The 21,761-nt window shown below is 39.3% G+C and overlaps 1 protein-coding gene and 1 long non-coding RNA gene across 3 annotated transcripts in view; one reads left to right on the top strand and one right to left on the bottom strand.

Moving 5' to 3' along the window:
* The window catches only part of ZCRB1 (zinc finger CCHC-type and RNA binding motif containing 1), a 64,032-nt gene extending 47,098 nt beyond the window's left edge, over positions 1–16,934 (top strand). For both annotated transcript variants that reach the window (XM_070494426.1, XM_070494425.1), the window contains exon 8: positions 15,918–16,934. In XM_070494426.1, the coding sequence (XP_070350527.1) occupies positions 15,918–15,977 (60 nt within the window). In that variant the 3' untranslated portion in view covers positions 15,978–16,934. The remainder of the gene's footprint in view (positions 1–15,917) is intronic.
* Positions 16,935–17,574: 640 nt separating this feature from the next.
* On the bottom strand, positions 17,575–21,699 carry LOC139041565 (uncharacterized). Its single transcript, XR_011496965.1, has 3 exons — positions 21,471–21,699; positions 18,944–19,112; positions 17,575–18,750 (listed from the first exon to the last, which is right to left on the bottom strand). It is a non-coding gene; the product is annotated as an uncharacterized lncRNA (long non-coding RNA).
* Positions 21,700–21,761: the final 62 nt, after the last annotated feature.

Here is a 21,761-nt window from a genome sequence, read left to right as displayed (position 1 = left end):
AAGCAGAACAGGCAGATAGCAGGATCAATGCAAAGACGAGGGACAACAGCAGGCGGAGTTCTGGAAATGGGATATCAGATTGAAATAATACACTGGAGTGTCTTGGCTGGAAAGGAAAGGAATTTGATCCAAGTCAGGGAAAGACAGGGGGATTAATGGACTGGTGGTTAGAAATAAATATGAAGAAGTAGTAAGAATACTAAAAAAAAATGGGCATTTATTTTCAGAAAGCAAAAATAAAAGAATAAAAGATTTCAGAGGTGAAAAATTTGGATTATGAAAACACTTCAGCCTTTCTCTCCATTTTAAATCCCTAGAAATAGCAGAACAGATACAAAAATTGTAACCATATTATTTAACACCCCAATCCAAGGGTCGTCATTGATGATCTAACTTTATGTGGTTGACCTCTATCCCTTTAAAATTCGTTAAGTGAGGGAAGTAGTTCTGCCGCCCCCTTGAGATCTCCAGCAGGCTCCCAGGACTCCTTTGGTCTCTCTTAGGAAACAGACACTCTTATGTTCACTTTAGGTCACAAAACATGCTAAAGGAAATTAGTATGACCAATTCTTTGTAATTCTAAAATTGATTGAGAATGAAATCCTCGCCTCTCCTGCAGTTAGGGCCAGCTTCAGGCAGGCCTCCTGATACCTGGAAGAGGAGACATCATTACTGTAGTTTCTTTTCTGTAACTCCTCCCTCAGAGTGCCACTCATAGCTTATGGCTCCCTGAGGGGTGCGGCACAAAGAGAGAGGAAGGGAAAGGGGACACACAAAGTTCTCATATGACTGACTGTGATAAGTGATGTCACACTCTCTAGGTCTTGCAGATTTTTAAAGCAGACTCTCACACGTGCATTTTTCACGTTCTTTGGTTGTGTTTATCCAATTGCATGTGCTGTGGTGCATTCATTTTCCTCAGTGGCCCCTCCTGCTTCCCTTCTAGATTCTCAGTCCACTCACACAGAACCTCTCTTGAGAGAGTATCTCCTTTTCCTTTGGCAGAAGCACTGGAACACTTTTTAAATGACCCTTGACTGATAGTCCTCCCCAGAGTTCTACACCCCATCCCTGATGGTCATGTACCTTGCCTTGTGTCAGAGGGGAATGCAGTTACTTAAAGCAGAAGCAGCTCTCCCTGTCTCCACCCTGACTCCTCAGGCCAATTGCCATGGCTCTCAGCTTTCCATGCCTCAGGCCTAGGTTAGATGCCAGATGAGTGTGCTTCCCAAACTCCAGGGAACACAAATCAAGCTCTCCAGTGGTCCCTTGAAGTCTACTCTGGCTAGGCTTGAAGTGGGGAGGAAATGGAGGGTTGTAGGACAGGAGTGGAATTATCATTATGGCAGTAGCTCTCTCTAGTGAAATCTCTCCACAAATTGTCTCCCTCCTCCCACTTTCTTAACCCCTTTATATCTTCATTGTAGGTCAGTTTTCTAACTGATTCTCAACCTCCTGTTTTGTAAACCTGTGTTTTGGAATCTAATTATCTACTGTGTTATGGTCTTGGTCAGAACTTCCAATTTCACAACCAGTTACACTATAAATAAATTCATGACAGTGTTGAAAAGCAAGTAAATGTGCTCTTAGACCAGAGATTATGAGGTACCTCTGAAGGTAAAACGTAGATGGGTTCAGTTTGAGGGAGGAACCAAGCCCCAAAACAAAGTCAGAAGAGACCTGTTAAAAATATAAGAGTTGCTTTAGGGGTGCTGAAGGTTCAGAAAGATTATATAAGGGGAGCAAGAACGAGCCCAGTAGAACTGTCAGGAATATTGGTTGGGGAACAAGTAGCCAGGAAGTTTAGCTCCTCTCCACCTCCTGGTTTATGCCAAGTGATAGATAGCAGAAACACACACTTCTCATATGACCTAGCCATTCCACTCCTAGATATTTACCCAAGAGAACTGAAAACATATGTCTATACAAAGACTTGTACGTGAACAGTCATAGCAACTTTATGCATAATAACCAAATATTGGAAACAACCCAAATGTCCATCAACTCATCAATGAATGGATACACAAAAATGGTATATCCCATACAATGAATACTACTCAGCAATAAACAGGAATGAACAACTGATACACACAACAACATGGATTAACCTTAAATTATTATGCTAACTGAAAAAAGCCAGACACAAAATACTACATATTGTATGATTGCATTTATATGAAATTTCTAGAAAAAGCAAAGCTATAGAGATAGCAAGTCAATGTGTGCCTGAAGCTGAACAGAAGAGGGGATTGACTGCGAATGGACATGATGAAATTTTAGAGGATGATGAAAGAGTTCTAAAACTGAATTGTAGTGATGTAGTAAACTTATACAACTGTATAAATTTATTAAATAACATTGAAGAATCATCCACTTACAATGAGTTCATTGTATGGCATATAAATTATACCTCAATAAAACTGTAAACAAAACCTTATTGGTTACTACTAATATAGAAATAGAATGTATAACCCCCAAACAGTTAAAATAAAAATGAAATTAATAAAATCTGATTAAGAAAAAGCTAAATAGGGGTAAAATGAAACAACAAGAAAACATGGCACATAGTAAATACAAAATAAGATGGTAAAATTTGTCCAAACTTATCATAACCATGAAAACTGTTAATGGATTAATTTGCTAATTAAAAGGCAGAGACTATCTTTTTAAAAATTAGGTATGCAGTGAAATTCTAAGAGATGTTTGTAACAACACAGAGAGGAGCTCAAGGAAATAACATGGTTCAGAATGCAGCTTTGGGAATGGACTATTGGAGTGGTTGAAAAAAAATCAAGAAACTTTAAGATGAGGATGTTGAATATCACTATTGAAATTATCTAGAACGATTATGGAATTCTGGGTAGAGAGTAAGATTGAGAAAGATTTTTCTAGGAGGTAGGATAATGATAGCAATGAGGAGTGTGGAAGGGTGGAATCAATAGTGTGAACCTTGAAGAAGGAAGTGTTTTTGCACAAGAATGGAAGAATAATGGTTAAAATTGTCAAAGAGAAAGGAGGAGAATGATGACATCTCCTCCCAGGCCTTTGCTTCTTGGGGTGTGAGGGGATGAACAGGGGTTATAGTTACATAGTGTGATAAGACAGCTAGGGTTGGGGGAGGCACCTTTGGTGGGGGAAACTGAAATATAGAGAGAGTACGTAAGAGTTAGGTTTGCATTTGGTAGTATATAACAGATCTTGACCTAGATTAAGCAAATAGGGAATTTATTGATCTTATGAAATAAAAGTCTAGAAATAAGCATTTCAGGGTTGGTATTGTGGCTTCATGAGATCATGAGGGAAGGATTCTGCTTGCTTCCTGTGACACAGTTCTCAGCTTGTGGCTTTCAACCTCATGGTACCAAGATAGCTTCCGTAATGCCAAGCATCATGATCTAGTTATAGACAGGAAAAAGAGAAGGAGCAAAATTGTGTGCCAGCTTGAGTTGGCCCCTTTTAATAGTAAAACAATAGTTTTCCTGGAAACTCTGAAGTAGACTTTGTTTACATCACATTAGCTAAAACCATGTCAAATGACCACTCCTAGCTCTAGGGGAGCCTGAAAAATCAAAATTGTTTGAGCTGGGGCACACTGACATTCCAAGTAAAATTGGTATTCTATTAGCAAAGAAGGAGATTTTAGATAGGTAATAAGTGAACACCAAAATATTCATTTATTATAATCTCATGTTGTTCTAAAAGGTGCTGAAGGAGTTTTACAAAGATGTTAAAAACATAGCAAAATTTTTAAAAAATCTTAAAGGTAAAGCAAAGGAGAAATAAGAATAAGATTATAAGATGGAGATGGAAGTGGAGCACAAAACTGGCTCTAAGCTTTATAGCAGCCAATGCAAAGAGGAAAGCACTTTAAACGGAACTCAAAGTCCTTGAGAAGAGGGTTTGTTTGGCTGGTGGTTGTTGAGGGGAGCACTCCAAAAGGCCAAGGAAAGGGATTTACTGGGGAGAAAGTACAAAGTGGTAGCCTGAGAGCAATACTTTAAAAGACAGGATAGAGTATAAATGTTGGTGGAGGAGGGAGACTGTGGTTTGCAATTGTGAGAGTGATTGAGGATGACAGAGAATACAAGCATTTTAGGATTAATTGGCTTTGAGGTTCAAAACGGCCCCAGGCTTAAGACCTCAGATGGTGTCAGACCTGATGAGGGTAAAGTCTATGCCTCTGTCAAGAGTGTCTAGCCTTTGCTCCAATTCTAAATAGAACAGTGTATGGTATGTATTGTGAGCTCCTGCAGAGAGATCTGGCCAGATGAGAGTGACACGGTTCCTAAAGAGTTCTCTCGCTGAGTAACTGAGAGGGAAGGAGGCAGGAAGATGTGTCAGTTCTTTGCTCAAAATGGATCATAGACCTAAATGTAAAACTTTAAAACATTAGAAGAACTCCTAGGAGGAAATCTTTTTAACATGGGGTTAGGCAAAGAGTTCTCAGATGTGACATCAAAATCATAGTTCTTAAAAGGAAAAACTGATACATTGGACTTCATCAAAATTAAAATTGTTTCCTCTTTCAAAAACCTCAAAGAAAATGAAGGACAAACAACAGACTGGGAGAAAATATTTGCAAATTATATATTTCATAAAGGACTTGTAAACAAAACATAAAAAGGGCTCTTTAAACTCAATAATTAGATACAATGGAATATTATTCAGCCATAAAAAGGAATGAAATTTTGATATATGGTACAACATGGATGGACTTTGAAACATTATGCCTAGGGAAATAAGCCAGACACAAAAGGACAAATATTGTATGATTCCACTTATATGAGGTACCTAGAATAGGAAAATTAATAAAGACGAAGTAGAATACAGGTTACTAGGGACTGGGGGGAAGTAAGAGGAAGGAAATGGTAGCATGTAATGGGCACAGAGTTTTTGTTGAGGATGATGAAAAAGTTCTGAGTATAGATAGTGGTGATGGTTACACAATATTGTGAATGTATTTAATACCACTGAATTATATACTTATGAAAGGTTAAAAAGTTAAATAGTATGTATATTTTACTACAATTTTTAAAACCTTAATAATAGGAAAACAACCAAATTGTTTTAGATGAGCAAAAGTTTTGAACAGACACTTCACCAAAGAAGATATGTAAATGGTTAATAAGCCCAAGAAAAAATGCTCAACATTGTTCGTCATAAAGGAGATGCAAATTGAAACCACAATGAGATGCTGCTACATACTCACAAGAATGTCTATATTAAAAAAAAACACTGGGGCTGGCTCCATGGCCGAGTGGTTAAGTTCGTGCGCTCCGCTGTGGCGGCCCAGGGTTCGGATCCTGGGCACAGACATGGCACCGCTCGTCAGGCCATGTTGAGGCGGTGTCCCACATCCCACAACTAGAAGGACCTGCAACTAAGATATACAACTATGTATGGTGGGTTTGGAAAGATAAAGCAGAAAAAATAAATAAATAAATAAAAATAAAAAAAAGACTGACAATACCAAGTGCTGATGAATATTTGGAGCTAGAACTCTTATACATACAGCTGGTGGAAATGCAAAATGGTACAGCGACTGTGGGAAGAAGTTTGGCAGTTTCTTATAAATTTAAACGTAAAAGACCATGTGACCCAACAATCCCAGTCCTAAGTATTTACCCAAGGGAGATGAAAACTTTTATTCACACAAAAACCTGCATGCAAATGTTTATAGCGGCTTTATTCATAATCACCAAAACTTGGAAACAACTCATCTCCTTATACTGGGGAATGAATAAACAAACTGGGGCACAAATATGTATATATATATATATATATATATATATATATATATATATATAATGGAATTCTACTCAGCAATGAAAAGAAACAAACTACTGCTACAAGCAACAGCATTGATGAATCTCAAATGCATTATTCTCAGTGAAAGAAGCCAGACTCAAAAGGTTACATCCATCCATCTGTATGATTCCATTTATATGACATTCTGGAAAAGGCATCTCTAACGGTAGAGAACAAATCAGTAGTTGCCAGGAGTTAGAGGTTGGGGGAAGGGCTGACTGAAAAGGAGCTGCTTGAGGGAACTTTTCTGGGTACTTGAACTCTTGTATATCTTGACTATTGGGGTGGTTACATGACTCTATGCATTGGTCAAAACTCATAGAAGAGTGAATTTTACTGTATTAAATTGAAATATAAATTTTAAAAAATAATCACATATATGATAATGAAAAGCCTAGTTAATAACAATCCTGGAAATCTATTAAGGTGATTAGTGAAACAATGAATTTATGATCAAGAAACATATATATATATAGACAAAGAGAGAAAGAGAGAGAGAGAAACATATCAAGACCGACGCAGCAGAGTATGTGAAGAGATGTGCTAACGTTGTAAACATTACGCCAGGCATGATAATGTGGTTTTGCACTATTATTTTTTGTGGGGGGGAGGGTGAAGAAGATTGGCCTTGAGCTAACATCTGTTGCCAATCTTCCTCTTTTTGCTTGAGGAAGATTGTCCCTGAGCTAACATCTGTGCCAATCTTCCTCTATTTTGTGTGTAGGACGCTGCCACAGCATGGCTTCATGAGTGATGTGTGGGCCCATTCCTGGGATCTGAACCCAGGAACCCTGGGCTGCTGAACCAGAGTGGGCAAACTTAACCACTACACCGTAGGGCTGTCCCCAGTTTTGCACTATTTTGCACCAAAAATTGTCTTTCAAATATCTGTTGGTAAGTGGATTGCTATAGTACTACTACAAAGATAAACTCAAGCCATATTTTAAAGAATACCATAGAATTAACCACTGTACGATATACTGAGAGCCATAATAATAGATGAACAAATCTTGCCAACAGATTAGTCATTCTGCTATCTGATAAAAGTAAAAAGGCAGTGGGAAAAAACTGCCTTGCTATTAAAAACATCAGAGAAATTTATCCAAGGGTGGGGGTGGGGGGAATGTATGTGCCTCTGGCAGAGAAGCTGAAAGCAAATGTGGAAACTCAAAACCATCAAAGTAAAGCTGCTCATCCTCCCAGCAACTGGCATGACTTCATATACATGAAATCTTACTTTGACATCTTATCACATAGAAATACTTTGATGTCAGTTTGGAACTAAGGACGTTTACATGCTTGTTAAATAATCAGAAGTTTCCATCTCCACAAATTATTATAAAGTTCTTCTGTTAAAATAAGACCAGATTGATTTTATAAATTATCACATCTTGCATTTGTAAAATCTATTACCTGTGTGAAGAACTTTTACATATACATATTTCCTCATTTAAACTTAACATTTATGCTTGGGCTTATAAGGATTTGAGAAACTTTCAAAACCTTAAAATTCTGTTATTTCAAAGTAGTTCAGCAGTTTTATAGAAATTTAATTATAGACATACATAGCATTATAAACATTCCAATTTATTTTGGTCATTTTTCTCGATAGTAACAAGAAATTATAGGATTTGTAGAGACCTACAGTTTCAGCAGCTGCCACCAACAGTGAGTGGTATTTGAGCTTTGGACTTGATTCAAATAGCAACTAAGATTGCATCTCTCTCTCAGACCACACCACACCAAACACGGTCTATCATGCAGACAGAATGCTAGTTTTAGAATTTTATACCTGGAAGGGACATGAGAGTTTTTGAGTTCAATCCCTTCATTTTACAAATGAGAAAATTGGGGACCAGGGAAGCTAAGTGATATTATGCTGTGATAAATATTTAGATACCAAAAATACTTAGGAAAAAAACAGTTCCAGAGTAGGAGAACTGGAGCCAACTCAAATATGTTACAACCTTCAGCTGATTCTATACCTCTCCTGTTTGTTTTAATCTAAAATATAAATAATTAGGGGCTGGGCCCATGGCCGATTGGTTAAGTTCCCATGGTCCGTTTCGGTGGCCCAGGGTTTCGCTGGTTTGGATCCTGGTCACAGACATGGCACTGCTCATCAGACCATGCTGAGGTGGCACCCCACATAGCGAAGCCAGAAGGACCTACAACAAGAATATACAACTATGTATGGGGGGCTTTGGGGAGAAGAATAAAAAAAAGAAAAAGAAGATTGGCAACAGATGTTAGCTCAGGTGCCAATGTTTAAATATATATGTGTGTATATATATATATATATATGTGTATATATATATATATATAATTATAACTATCTGTAAACTTCTAGTTGCCTGGAAGGGCAAGGGAACCCTGGGCAGAAGGAATCGTGGTGGTTGGCCTGGCTACCCCATAGGCGTATTCAGTGAATCCGGGGAGGATGGGCTACCTAAAAATTCCACTAAGCTGTTAGGGCTTTCAAGCCTCACTGGCATTCAGGGTGAGCAAGGGCTGCCGGTAAAAACAAATGTTTGTATAGAGCTTACTGTGTACCAGCCACACTATTTTATGTATATCAACCCACAATAATTCTTTGAGGCTGGTATTATTATCATTTCCATTTTATAGGTGAGGAAACTGAGGTATAAAAAGGTTAAATAATTTGTCCCGTGTTGTGCAGGTAGTAAGTTGTAGAGCTGGGATTAGAAACTGTCAGTCCAGCTCTAGCCATTCTGTTGAGCTACCTCAGAAAAAGAACTAAGTCTTTGATATTACTTATAAGTGCTAAGTATTGTTTCTAAAGGCTTTACAAATATTAACTTGTTTAACCCTCATAGTAATCCCATACATACGTACAATTATTAACCCCATTTCATAGATGTGAAAGCTGAGGCACAGGTTAAGTAATTTGCCCACAGTAACACAGCCAGTAAGTTTCAGAGCCAGACTGAATCCAAGCAATCTGGCTATAGATAATGCCCTTAACCATTGGTTAAGCAAACGGTTTTGTTTTGCTTATTGCCAAAATTTATTCATACTAAAATTTTAAAATATATTTATTCTGAGACAGTCAAGTAATATATAACAGGTAAAATATGTTAAGTATATTACTGATATAAGATGTATTTGCTTCCAGAATATAATATACTAATGAAATGCATTATTTAAATGGCAATGTGTTTGCTGCAAGAAATCCTTGTAGGAATTGCTGGAGTTTTATTTATATTACTGCAAAAACTCATGCTAGTTCAATCATATTCTTTTGAAGATATATATGACAACATGATTGAAATTTCTGCTTACATATCTGTCTTCAAGATTATGTCTCAGAAATATTATTTTCATTACTGAGAAAGTTGACATCAGAGCTGTCTTTCCGCTATTGGCAGAAAGACTTTGGGTACTTATAAATTTTTCAGATGCATTACAGTAGATTTCTCTGGGTCAAACATATTAATATAAAAATGTTTAAAAGATATTTGACTTTACTAGGGGTTCTAAGTATAGCTACAGTATTTATATTTTGTACTGGAAACTTATAAAATGACTTAATATATGATTGGGGATGAACCTTTACAACTGCGGGGTTTATTAACATGCTCCTTTTTATAATAAACACAACACCATCAACTTACTTGCCTGTGAGATATGTACACGGAGTTGTTCTTCCTGCACTGTAATATCTAAAGATGCAGATTTGAAGGGCACTCAGTAGAGTTAGCGATGGAGTATGACTGCAGAGAACAAAAAGTTTTTTCATTTTGGGACCCTATCTGATTTTTAGGGACATCAAACATAACTTTGAACTTCTCAACAGTTAATCCAACCATACTATATTAAATATTCCCATATACTGTGTAAGCTTTTTCCATTGGAATCCTAGAAGCTCTACAAGGATAAATATAAAAATCTTGTCTCAGGGGCATGTGTTAAAAACTGAAAATGGTACTAATAAGAATTAGTAGAAATTAAGTAGTAAGAAAATACAGAGATAAAAGTGGAGGTGAGAAAGAAGAATAGGAAACCAAAGGAGAAGAATGTAAGAGTGTCAAATAAAAAACTGAAAGAAAAGAGGAAAACTTGGAAAGATCAATTGAAAAGGCAATATCTTTAGAAAAGAAGAAGGAAAATATAAGGGGAAAAAACAATAGGAAAGTGAAGGAAAAATGAACATAAAATGATGAGAATAATAGAAACCAAATTCTGAGGAATACTTAAGAAGACCAGCAGATCATAGAACATATTTTTAACAAAAATATTTCTAACAAGAAAATAAAATTATCTGTGAGAATGATGATATTTACTACTCAAATAGTGTACATATATTCACTCTATTACATAGTAAGCAGATATCCTTTGCACCAAAGGGAAATCACAGTGCAGACTTCTAGGGCTTTAGAGCAAATCCATACCCTCTTCTACAGATAATTATCCTCCTTTTGAGAATGGCTTCTGTCTTACTATTTAGCCCGGGGTAGGGACAGAATGCCTAACCATGGGACATCAAGTGACCATACCAACTGAGCTTCCCTTTATGAAATGAGTGCTATCTGGACCACCAAGCCATACGCTTGGGTGTGCATGACAGCAATTTATCATCAAGTAGAAATGGTACATAAGATACTGAATTTGAGCAGAAATGGAAGACATGAGTAACTGTATGGAGTCCTTCAACTGTGACTCTTCTCTTCCTCAGTCCACATCTATGGCCTTACAAGGACTTTATTACAACTGGTTAATTGAGGAGGAAAACCTAGGGCTGGTTTATAAATGGTTCTGCATGATATACTGGCACCAATGAGAGGTGGACATTGCATCATTACAGTCCCAATGAGAGGTGGCCCTGAAGGGCATTAGTGGAGGGAACTTCTCCTAACAAGTATAATTTAGAGCAACACATTTGATTGTCCACCTTGTCCGGATTGAAACAAGATCATAAGTAAGGATCTGCAGTGATTCATGGGCACTCGCTAACATTTGGGCTGGGTGGTCAGGGACTCGGAGAGGACAAGATCAGAAGATTGATACAAGAAAGTCTGGGGAAAGAGGTATGTGGATGGACCTCTCAGAATGGACACAGAGTGTGAAGATATTTGTGTTCCATGTGAATACTCACCAAAAGGCAGTATCCGAAGAGGAGGTGTTCAATAATTGGGTGGAAAAAATGATGCTTTCTTGATGTCTGTCAGCCACAGTCCCCAGCAACCCTAGTGCTTTCTCAATGGACTCATGTACAAAAGTGGACATGTTGTCTGGAATGGAGGCTCCACATGGACTCAGCAATATCTTCTCACCAAGGCTGACCTTGTAGCCTGCTACACTGTTACTGCTGAGTACCTAAATAGCTGAGAGCACAGATCAACACTGAGTCTCCTATTTGGCACCCGTCCTCGAAGGAACAAGCCAGCCACTTAGTGATTGGTTGATTATATTGGACCACTTCCCTCATGGAAAGGGCCAGAGATCTTTTCACCAGGATAGACACATATTTTGGATATGGATTTGCCTTCCCTGCCTATAATGTTTCTGCTGGCACCATCCTCCATGGACTCATAAAATGCCTTATCCATTTTCATTATATTCTGTACAACATTGCTTCTGATTAAGGAACTCATTTCACAGTAAAAGAAATGTAGCAATGGGCTCATGCCTGTGAAATTCACTGGTCACACCACATATTCCATCACCCAGAAGGACCTGGCCTAATACAACAGTGGGATGGCTTACTCAAGACTTAGTCAGTTTGGAGACAATATGCTGAGAAAATGTGGTGCTGTCTTACAAGATGCAGCTTGTGCTTTGAATTGGAGACCAATATGTGATGGTGTCTTCTACATAGCCAGAATACATACAGGAATCAAGATATGGATGTGGGATGGCTCTTCTCACTAGTATACCTAAAAACTTGCTTGCAGAATTTGTGCTTTCTATTCCCATAACATTGAACTCTACTGATCTGCAGCTCTTGATTCCTAGGGTAGGAATGCTTCCATGAGGGGCCACAATAATGGATGGTTCTTCTATTGAATTGGAAGATGAAACTGCCAGTTGGACATTTAGTGTTCCTCATGCCACTAAACCAACAGATAAATAAGGAGTTGCTTTATTGGATGGGGAGATTGATCCTGTTTACAAAGGGAAAATTGGGTTGCTTCCTTTAGGTAGGAAGGACTATGTCCTCAATCCAGGATACTCTTGAGAGCACCTCTTAGTACTTCAATGTCCAATGGTAAAAGTTAATGGAAATTTCAGCAACCAAATCAAGGCAGGACCATTGAGCATTCAGGAATGAAGGTTTGCATCACCTCACCAGGTAAAGAACTTAGACTAGCTAAGTGCTTCACTGAGGAAAAAGGAAAAATAGAATGCAAAATGGTTAGTGGAAATAGGTTATAAAAAGTTATATGGCTTCACGACCAGTTATAGAAATGAGGATTGTAGCAGCTATCTATATATTTTCTTTATTGTCTTTTTATGTCTATGTATGCCTTTGTAAATATGAAGTTTTCTTCTTTCTCTTTCTCCTCTTGTTACTCAATACAAGTTTTATAGGAGGTTAACTCTAAAATTTAGTTTTTAGGTAACAGAAAATCAGATAAGACTGTGACTAAATTTAAGGGGTAACTAAAATAGCAGAGAGGGATGATGTGATAGACTCCCAGAAGTGGATACAATGACTCAGTTGGGGCATTGTGTCTCCTCCTTTTCAGGAGAGGGTGAGGACGTCTTTGTACACAGGACAGTTGCATCTAGAGGCAAAGTTGCATCATCTAGAGAGATGTCATGTTATTCTATAGACGTTCAAATATGTGTAGAAGGGTTCATGTGGATGCTGAGTAGTCAAAGGGGTCACTGTGGCAATTATTGGTCATTATCTGTCAATCCCAAACCCTATACTTGTTACTACTCTACACTCTATTCATTTTGTGATGTTGGAGCTGGTACTGCACTCTACTCTGGGACCACATTTTGGCTTTGTTAGCTGGCTTCAGCTGGCTCTGCCAGTAAGTGTGCCGGGAGGAGACTGACAGGCAGGAGGAGGAAAAACGGACTTGCTTCTTTTCTGTCAGCTTCTTGTTGCCTTTTTGTTGTCTTGCAGTCCACTTTCTGCTCCTCTGAGCATTACCCCAGCAGCAGCAGTTCCTTTCTTTGGTAGAAGCTGAATCCAGTTCACAGTTTTTCTAGCATTAGCAGAACCAGCTTCACATGACCCAGTGAGAGACACCAACACTCGTCGGCTAGTGGCTCCTCTTCCGAGGTGTCGGTTAAAGCCTTGAAATGTCTTCCAACTCCCTGTTCAAGGTCATCCTTTATTAATGCATGTTTGTGTCCTCATCACATTACTTCCTGGATTTGGGGGAGGCAGATGAGAGCCAACGTGTAGAAATGGAAATCTACCCTGAAGCTAGTGCTGGGCTGTTTGGAGTAAAAAGGAAATGCAGGAGGAATGGAGTCCTGACGGGTGGGACCATTAGTTAAGGCCAGACCAAGGGATGAAATAGAGAACTACCAGAAAGGGGTAGGGTATAGGAAGAGAGGGGGTTGGAGAGTAAAGAGAACAGAAGGCAGGAGCTGACTGTAGAAAAAGGGATATACTATGTGAAATTAAACTGAGAGACTGACAAGCCACCCTTAATATTTTGGTGTGCTTCCTTCTGATCTTCTTCTGTAGTTTAGTCCTTATTGTACAGTCTGCGTCAATTAAGGACGGGGACACGTTCTGAGAAATGCGTTGTTAGGTGATTTCGTCCTTGTGTGAACATCATGGAGTGCCCTGAAGGGAAACAAAATTTGCCATCCCCAAATGTGTCTCTTGAACACGAGGCTATATTGTAGGCTGATTATTTTTAAGAAATAAAAGACAAAGGTTTTTTTTTTGTTACCTCCCCCTTAACTGTCTAAAAGAATTCAGATTAAAAAAACCTGTCTTAGGAAGCAAGCAGTCACATTAGCATAACATGAACGAGGTGGTAGACAGGGAGGAACCTAGAAAAGCCTAATGGGCTCTCCTCTGTATTCTTCTGTTTCTGTGTGGCCAAACACTTGTTTTCCAAAAGTTTGCTCCTTTTCACCTACCTGTGAATTGCCTTCCTTCCCTTTGAAATTCATGACTATGCCTACCCCCAACATCATCTTTTATCTTTAGCTGAGGATAGTATTTAAGGTGAAGGCTTTGGCGATTTTAGCAAGAACTCAGTTTTCCTGGGTTTCATCCACATATACGTGTTATTAAACTTTAGTTTGTTTTTCTCCTGCTAATCTGTCTCATGTCAGTTTAATTCTTAGACCAGCCAGAAGAATGTAGAACACAGAGGAAAATTTCTTCCTCCCTTACAGTACTTACACAAACCTAGATGGTCTAGCCTACTATACACCTGAGCTATATGGTACTAATCTTATGGGACCACCATAATATATGCAGTCCATTATTGACCAAAATGTCATTATGTGGTGCATGACTGTACATTCAATTTTGTATTCTGCATTTTTCACTTAACATTACAACATAGGCATTGCCTCTTGTTACAAATTCCTCATCAATATAGTTTTTTGTTTTGTTTTTTGTTTATCTGGGCAAGAAAGCAAAAGAGAATGTAAAGGAAAGATGATACACAGAACAAACAATGCTTACTGTACATTTATTTATTTTTGAGTCAATGCCATTTTATTTTTTTATTGAGGTTTAATTGACATACATTATATTAGTTTCCGACATACAACATAATGATTCAATACTTGAAAACATTACAAAATGATCACCACAATAAGTCTAGTTAATATTTATCACTATACATAGTTACAGAATTATTTTTCTTGTTAGAACTTTTAAGATCTACTCTCTTAGCAACTTTCAAATATGCAATACAGTATTATTAACTATAGTTGCCATGCTGTATATTATATCCCCATGACTTATCTATTTTAAAACTGGAAGTTTGTACCTTTTGGTTCCTTTTACCCACCCTGCCTCTGGCAACCATGAGTCGGTTAGTGAGGTTTTTTTAGATTCCACATATAAGTGAGATCAAATGCTATTTGTCTTTCTCTGTCTGACTTATTTCACTTAGCATCATGCCCTCAAGGTCCATTCATGTTGTTGCAAATGACAATATTTCATTTTTTTAATGGATGAATAATATTCCATTGTATATATATACACCAAATTTCCTTTACCCGTTCATCCTTCAATGGACATTTAGGTTGTTTGCATATCTTGGCGATTGTAAATAATACTGCAATGAACATGAGGATGCATATGTCTGTTCGAGTTAGTGTTTTTGTTTTCTTCAGATAAATATTCAGAAGTAGAATTGCTGGATCATATGGTATTCTATTTTTAATTTTTTGAGGAACCTCCATACTGTTTTTCATAGTGGCTGTACCAATTTACATTCCCACCAACCATGTACAAGCGTTCCCTTTTCTCCACATCCTCACCAACACTTGTTATCTCTTGTCTTTTTGACAACAGCCATTCTAACAGATGTGAGGTGATATCTCATTGTGGTATGATTTGCATTTCCCTGAGGATTAGTGATGCTGAGCATCTTCTCACACATCTGTTGGCCATCTGTATGCCTTCTCTGGAAAACTATCTATTCAAATCCTCAACATTGTTTTTAATGACTGCTTAAAATCCAATCCTTTGGTTAGATCATTATTTAACTATTCCTCTTCTGATGGGCACTCATGTTATTTTCAATGTTTATTAAAATAGCTTCAATGACTGTCTGTGTAAAGGCATTTTATGCACTTCAGGTTGCATCCTTAGGATATGTTCCCCAAAGGGGAATTGCTGTGTCAAAAAGTATAGATGTTTTTAGGGGCTGGCCCCGTGGCCGAGTGGTTAAGTTCGCACGCTCCGCTGCAGGCGGCCCAGTGTTTCGTTGGTTCGAATCCTGGGCGCAGACATGGCACTGCTCATCAAACCACACTGAGGCAGCGTCCCACATGCCACAACTAGAAGGACCCACAACAAATAATATACAACTATGTACCGGGGGGCCTTGGGGAGAAAAAGGAAAACAATTAAATCTTTAAAAAAAAAAAAGGATAGATGTTTTTAATCTTAATCTTTTCAATCTTAATTTGTCCTCAAATTCTTACAGATGTACAATCCTGTAATCCAAAAATGCACACTGGGGCCAGCCCTGTGGCAGAGTGGTTAAGTTCAAGTGCTGCACTTCGGTAGCCCAGGGTTTCACTGGTTCGGATCCTGGGCACGGACATGGCACCACTCATCAGGCCATGCTGAGGCGGCGTCCCACATGCCACAACTAGAAGGACCCACAACTAAAATATACAGCTATGTACCGGGGGGATTTGGGGAGAAAAAGCAGAAAAGAAAAAAACAAGAAGATTGGCAACAGTTGTTAGCTCAGGTACCAATCTTTAAAAAACAACAACAAAAAAACCAAAAAGCACTAAAAGTTGAAAGCATTTTCATATTTTACCTGACCTGTATCATTTAGCAATAAAACCTAAGGAGAACTGCTATGAGGTGATTTACAGACTTTCTTTCCCACATAGTATGAATATTTATATGTTTTACAGAAATATTAATGCATTTGATTATGGGGCACTATTTCAGAACCCACCTGGTGGGTTAGGTAATTGTGTAGTATTTGTACCATATTGCCTTTTGAAAATCCCAAAACATCTTACTTATGAAACACATCCAGCCTTAAGGATTTCAAATGAGAATTGTGACCCTGTACTTGTAATGTTACAAAAATATGCTGGATGTGTTAATTAAAAAAATATTTGCTGAACTGCTTAAACACTGGTGTTATAGGCTCAATTGTGCCCTCCCCCAAAAAATTCATGTTGAAGTCCTAAACCCTAGTACCTGAGAATGTGACTGTATTTGGAGACGGGGTCTGCAAAGAGGAAATTAAGATAAAATGAGGTCATGAGGGTAGGCCATAATCCAATATGACTGATGTCCTATAAGAAGAGATGAAGACACAGACAGACACAGAAGGAAGACATGTGAAGACACAGGGAGAAGGCAGCCATCTATAAGCCAAGGTGAAAGGCCTCTGAAGAAACCAACCCTGCGGACACCTTAATCTCAGACTCTAGCCTCCAGAAGTGTGAGAAAATAAATTTCTGTTGTTTAAAGCACCCAGTCTGTGGTATTTTGTTTTGGCACCCTAGAAACTAATACAAGGGTAACATACAACTTTTATAACCAACTAAATCAGTAAAGGTATCTCCATTTCACGAAAACAAACAAAACACCAACCACCTAAACAAAAACCAAAACAATTAATCTTTCAAAATCTGATTGTTTTTACAATTGTAGCTTATTATCATTACCCTTCATTTTGAGTCCTCTCAGGGAAGGTTTGTAGCTCATTTACCCCTCAGTTATATCATTTTCTCTCACATTCCAGGTGATATACAAAATGGCACTCCTGATTCCATGTTTTGGCTCCTGTTGTCTAATAACTATGTACAAAACTTTAATATATAGTTTTTATTGTTGTTGTGTTTGCCTTATTGATATAAACCCAGGACTTATCAGAACAGCCTGGGGTCTCTGGGATCCTCAGGTCAGTATCTTGATCTAAGACAGGGCCTCTCAATCATTTTATCTACCTCAACTGAGAACACATTACTGTGCACCAGTGCACAGGATTCCATACACAGTTTCAGTAACTCCTCCAGTCTCTGCCATTTTAGGAAGCATATTAGAATGGAGACGAATATTATTATATCAATGACCTTGGGATTATTTTAATTTTTATTTATTTTAATTTTAGAAAACTTCAACACTTCATTGTTAAATTGTTAAAACTATTGTTAAAGTGCTTGTGTCATTTTACAAGTGACCGTGGTGAATTGCACATCTAAAGTATTGAACTCTGTTACTGTATTGAAAACACAGCTGAATGGTTAAGAACCTGGCTCACTCTAGTGATGAGGATCTTTCCCTTCTCCACCGGCCACTCTTCCAGATTAGTAGGAAACACTTTAGGGAAAAGGTGTGACTTTCCTGGTGAAGTAGGAGGAGCAGTTATTGTATTACTGTCTCCATGGAAGCCTAGTTCGGGAAGCGGCTCTTTTAAGGGAAGCGCCAATAAATAGGAAGCAGTTGGTATAGTGCAAGTGCATGTGTTTTTGTGTTCCAAGGAAACTGGGTTCCTGGTTCATCTACAAGAACTTTTGCAGAATTGTACAGTTTAGTTTGAAGGCTTGTAAATTTCAGCATTTACTGACCACCCATTGCACGCAATATGGTTTAACAGGCTGTAAATCATGTTATGAAAAAATACCTCATTCAAGAGTTGTGACACAGGTGAATGTATTCGTCCTCAGATTATTTATTGAGTGCCTACTATGTGTCAGACTATTCTAGGGGCTGGAGACGCAGTGATGAAGACAGTGAATAAAAGTTCTTGCCCTTCCTGAGTTTATGATTCAGAGGCAGAGTCTACTTTCTAGTGGTGGAGGTAATATTGTAGCAAAATGGTGATTTGTGGCATTGGGGATTTTTAGAGAGCTTGATTTGTTTTTCTTCTGCTTTAAAGATTTTTTTTTTCTTTTTCTCCCAAAGCCCCCCAGTACATAGCCGTGTATTTTTGGTTGTGGGTCCTTCTAGCTGTGGCACATGGGATGCTGCCTCAGCATGGCCTGATGAGCGGTGCCATGTCCATGCCCAGGATTCGAACTGGCGAAACCCTGGGCCGCTGGAGCAGAGCGCACTAACTTAACCACTCGGCCACAGGGCCAGCCCCTCTTCTGCTTTAAAAATACATTGTTGCCAGGCTGGCCCAGTGGCACAGCGGTTAAGTTCTCGAGTTCCGCTTCAGCGCCCTGGGGTTCCAAGTTCAGATCCCACATGCAGATGTGGCACTGCTTGGCAAGCCATGCTGTGGTAGGTGTCTCCCATATAAAGTAGAGGAAGATGGGCACCGGTGTTAGCTCAGGGCTAATCTTCCTCAGGAAAAAAAAAAGTACATTGTTACCATCACTTTTGCAAGTAGACCAGTTCTTGTCAGTCTCCATGATGATCCGTCCAGATGAAGAATTTAAAAATATCACCTTGCCTTAGACTGGGAAGGGACCTTCGTTGAGATAATAGTTTTAACTCCTGTATTTTACAGATGGAAAAAAGGAAGCGACTTACCTAAGTTTACCCGTCGCATTACTCGGAGATTGAAAACTAGGCCGAAGATCTCTTCTTGTATGCTTTCCTCAGTCACATTCCTCATGGTTTCCTGGTTGCTGAATCAAAGTCTGAGTCTTGACAAGTGACACTTGCCAAAAGTACAAATGGTGCAGTGAGGTCAGAGAGCCTGTAAATTGAGGTGATTCGGTTAATCAGAAAGCATGGCTTGGTGAAAGACTAATAGGATATCTGAGCTCTAATCTTGGCCTGTTCATTAAAGAAAAACCATTTAACAGGGGCCCTAAGTTCCTTGTGTTTCAAATGAAGCCATAGGCTAGTTGATGAGAATATTTGCATAGTACTTTGAGTCCTCTAAACTATGCATTTGTGTAAAGAGATTACAAAGTGCCTGGCATATAGTACTAAAAATGTTAGTTATTTTATTATTAATCCACAGCCTCATCAAAATAGATTTCATGAGGCTGGCCTGGTGGCACAGCAGTGAAGTTCGTACGTTCCTCTTCTCAGTGGCCCGGGGTTCGCCGGTTCGGAGCCTGGGTGCGGACATGGCACCACTTGGCAAAAGCCATGCTGTGGTAGGCGTCCCACATATAAAGTAGAGGAAGATGGGCATGGATGTTAGCTCAGGGCCAGTCTTCCTCAGCAAAAAGAGGAGGATTGGCAGTAGTTAGCTCAGGGCTAATATTTCTCAAAAAAAAAAATTTCATTTTGCCAATGAAGAAGTTGAGAATTACAGAAATTAAGCACAATTTCCAAGGTCCATCAGTGAAGGAACAGGAAAGTAAGCTGAGAACCCTGGACTTCTGACTCTACTATTTCTTTTGCAGTACATTAAGATCCTTTTAGCTATAAGATTATTATTTTCCAGAAATTTGAACTTGCTGTGAACCTAGAAAGGTGGGTAGAGACAGTACAGGCAGACACAAGAGGAAAATATAAGCCCTGTGCACGAAGGAAGGGTTTTGGGAAGGGAAGGAATGAGTTTCATCTGCAGTCTTGCTAGGAGGCAGCTTTTCTGATGCGGAGTGAGTTGGGGAGGTGTGGAGAAAGTGTGGAAGTCTTTGAATACCAGGCTAAGGAGTCTGAGAGCCTTAGCAAAGTTCTTGATCAGAGTGGTGGCACAATGTTACTAGTGTTTTATCATTAATCTGGTTGTGGATAACTGAATAGATTGGGGACGTTGGGCTGGAGCTTCAGAGCCTAGTCAGATGGCTGTTTCTAGAGTCAGTACAAGATGAGGGCATCCAGTGTTGAGGTAATTACACCTGGGAGAAAGGTGTTCTTTTCTTAGTAACAGACATTGTTCTGGGTACAAGCAAACTTGTTATTTTAAACAAGGGCAATTATACCTCAAAGTATAATTGGCATACAGCATTATATTAGTTTCAGATGTACAACATAATGATTTGGTATTTGTATATATTGCTAAATGATCACCACAATAAGCCTAGCTAACATCTGTCCCATACAGTTAAGAGTATTTTCCTTGTGATAAAAACTTTTCAGATTTACTCTTAGCAACTTTCAAATATGCAATACAGCATTATTGACTATAGTCACTATGCTGTATATTACATCCCCTAGACTTATCTATTTTATAACTGGAAGTTTGCACCTTTGACTCCCTTCACCCATTTCGCCCCTTCCCCACACCTCTGGCAATCACCAGTTTGTTCTCTGTTTCTATGGGCCTGGTTTTTCGGTTTTGTTTTAGATTCCACAAGTGAGATCATATGGTATTTATTTTTCTCTTATTTCACTTAGCATAACGTCCTCAGGTCCATCCATGTTGTCGCAAGTGGCAAGATTCCATTCTTTTTTATGGCTGAATAACATTCCACTGTATACATATGCCAAATTTTCCTTATCCTTTCCTCCGTCAGTGGACACTGAAGTTGTTTCCATGTATTGTCTATTGCAAAATGATGCTGCAATAAACATGGGGGTGCAAATATCTTTTCGAGTTAGTGTTTTTGTTTTCTTCAGATAAATACCCAAAAGTGGAATTGCTGGATATTTATTATTATTTTCAATATTTTAATACTATTATTTTTAATTTTTTGAGGAAACTCCATACCATTTTCCATAATAGCTGCACCAATTTACATTCCCACCAACAGTATACAAGGGCTCCGTTTTCTCCACGTGGTCCCTAGCACTTGCTATTTCTTATCTTTTTGATAACAGCCATTCTAACAGGTGTGAAGTGAACTTTTTATTTTTTAAGTAGTTACCGTAGATGTCTGGGAGGCCAAAAGAGCGCATTTGGAATTCAACCAGGGTTAGATCCTGGCTTTGTCATTTTCTAATTATGTAATATAGAGGAAGTCACCTAACCTTTCTTGAGCCTCGGTTTCGTTTTCTCTGAATTAAGAGCGACAGTCTGTACCTGATAGAGCATTTGTGTGCGGAAAACCAGACAGTGTCTTAAAACACATAGCACTGATGATTCCCACCTCCCCCGGGTACCCTTCAGGGCCAGGCCTGAGCGGCCAAGGACAGCGAGGCCGGGCGAGCGGTCTACCTGGGGAGCGCGGCCGTGCTCTCTCATCACGAGCTGGGCTGACCTCCGAACGCCCGCCCCACCTTGGACCAGGCTTCGTGCGGGATGACGGAGCATCCCCCGCCGGCCGGCAGGACAACCGCTTCCCCGCCAGAGGGGCTCCGGAGCGCGTGGCACCCCCGCCGGCCCCCGCCACCCGGGAGGACCAGGCGGCGAGGCGACGCCGGCGCCCCGGGCCGCAGCCGCCACCCCCGCCCGCCCACTTGCCGCGGGTGCAGGGCCGCGCTGGCCGCGTTTGAAGTCTCCGGCGCG

The sequence above is a fragment of the Equus asinus genome, chromosome 22 (assembly GCF_041296235.1).
Source record: "Equus asinus isolate D_3611 breed Donkey chromosome 22, EquAss-T2T_v2, whole genome shotgun sequence".
In the NCBI taxonomy this organism is placed as follows: Eukaryota; Metazoa; Chordata; class Mammalia; order Perissodactyla; family Equidae; genus Equus; species Equus asinus.
Note: the sequence above shows the minus strand (reverse complement) of the source record. Positions and strands in the feature narration are given on the sequence as shown.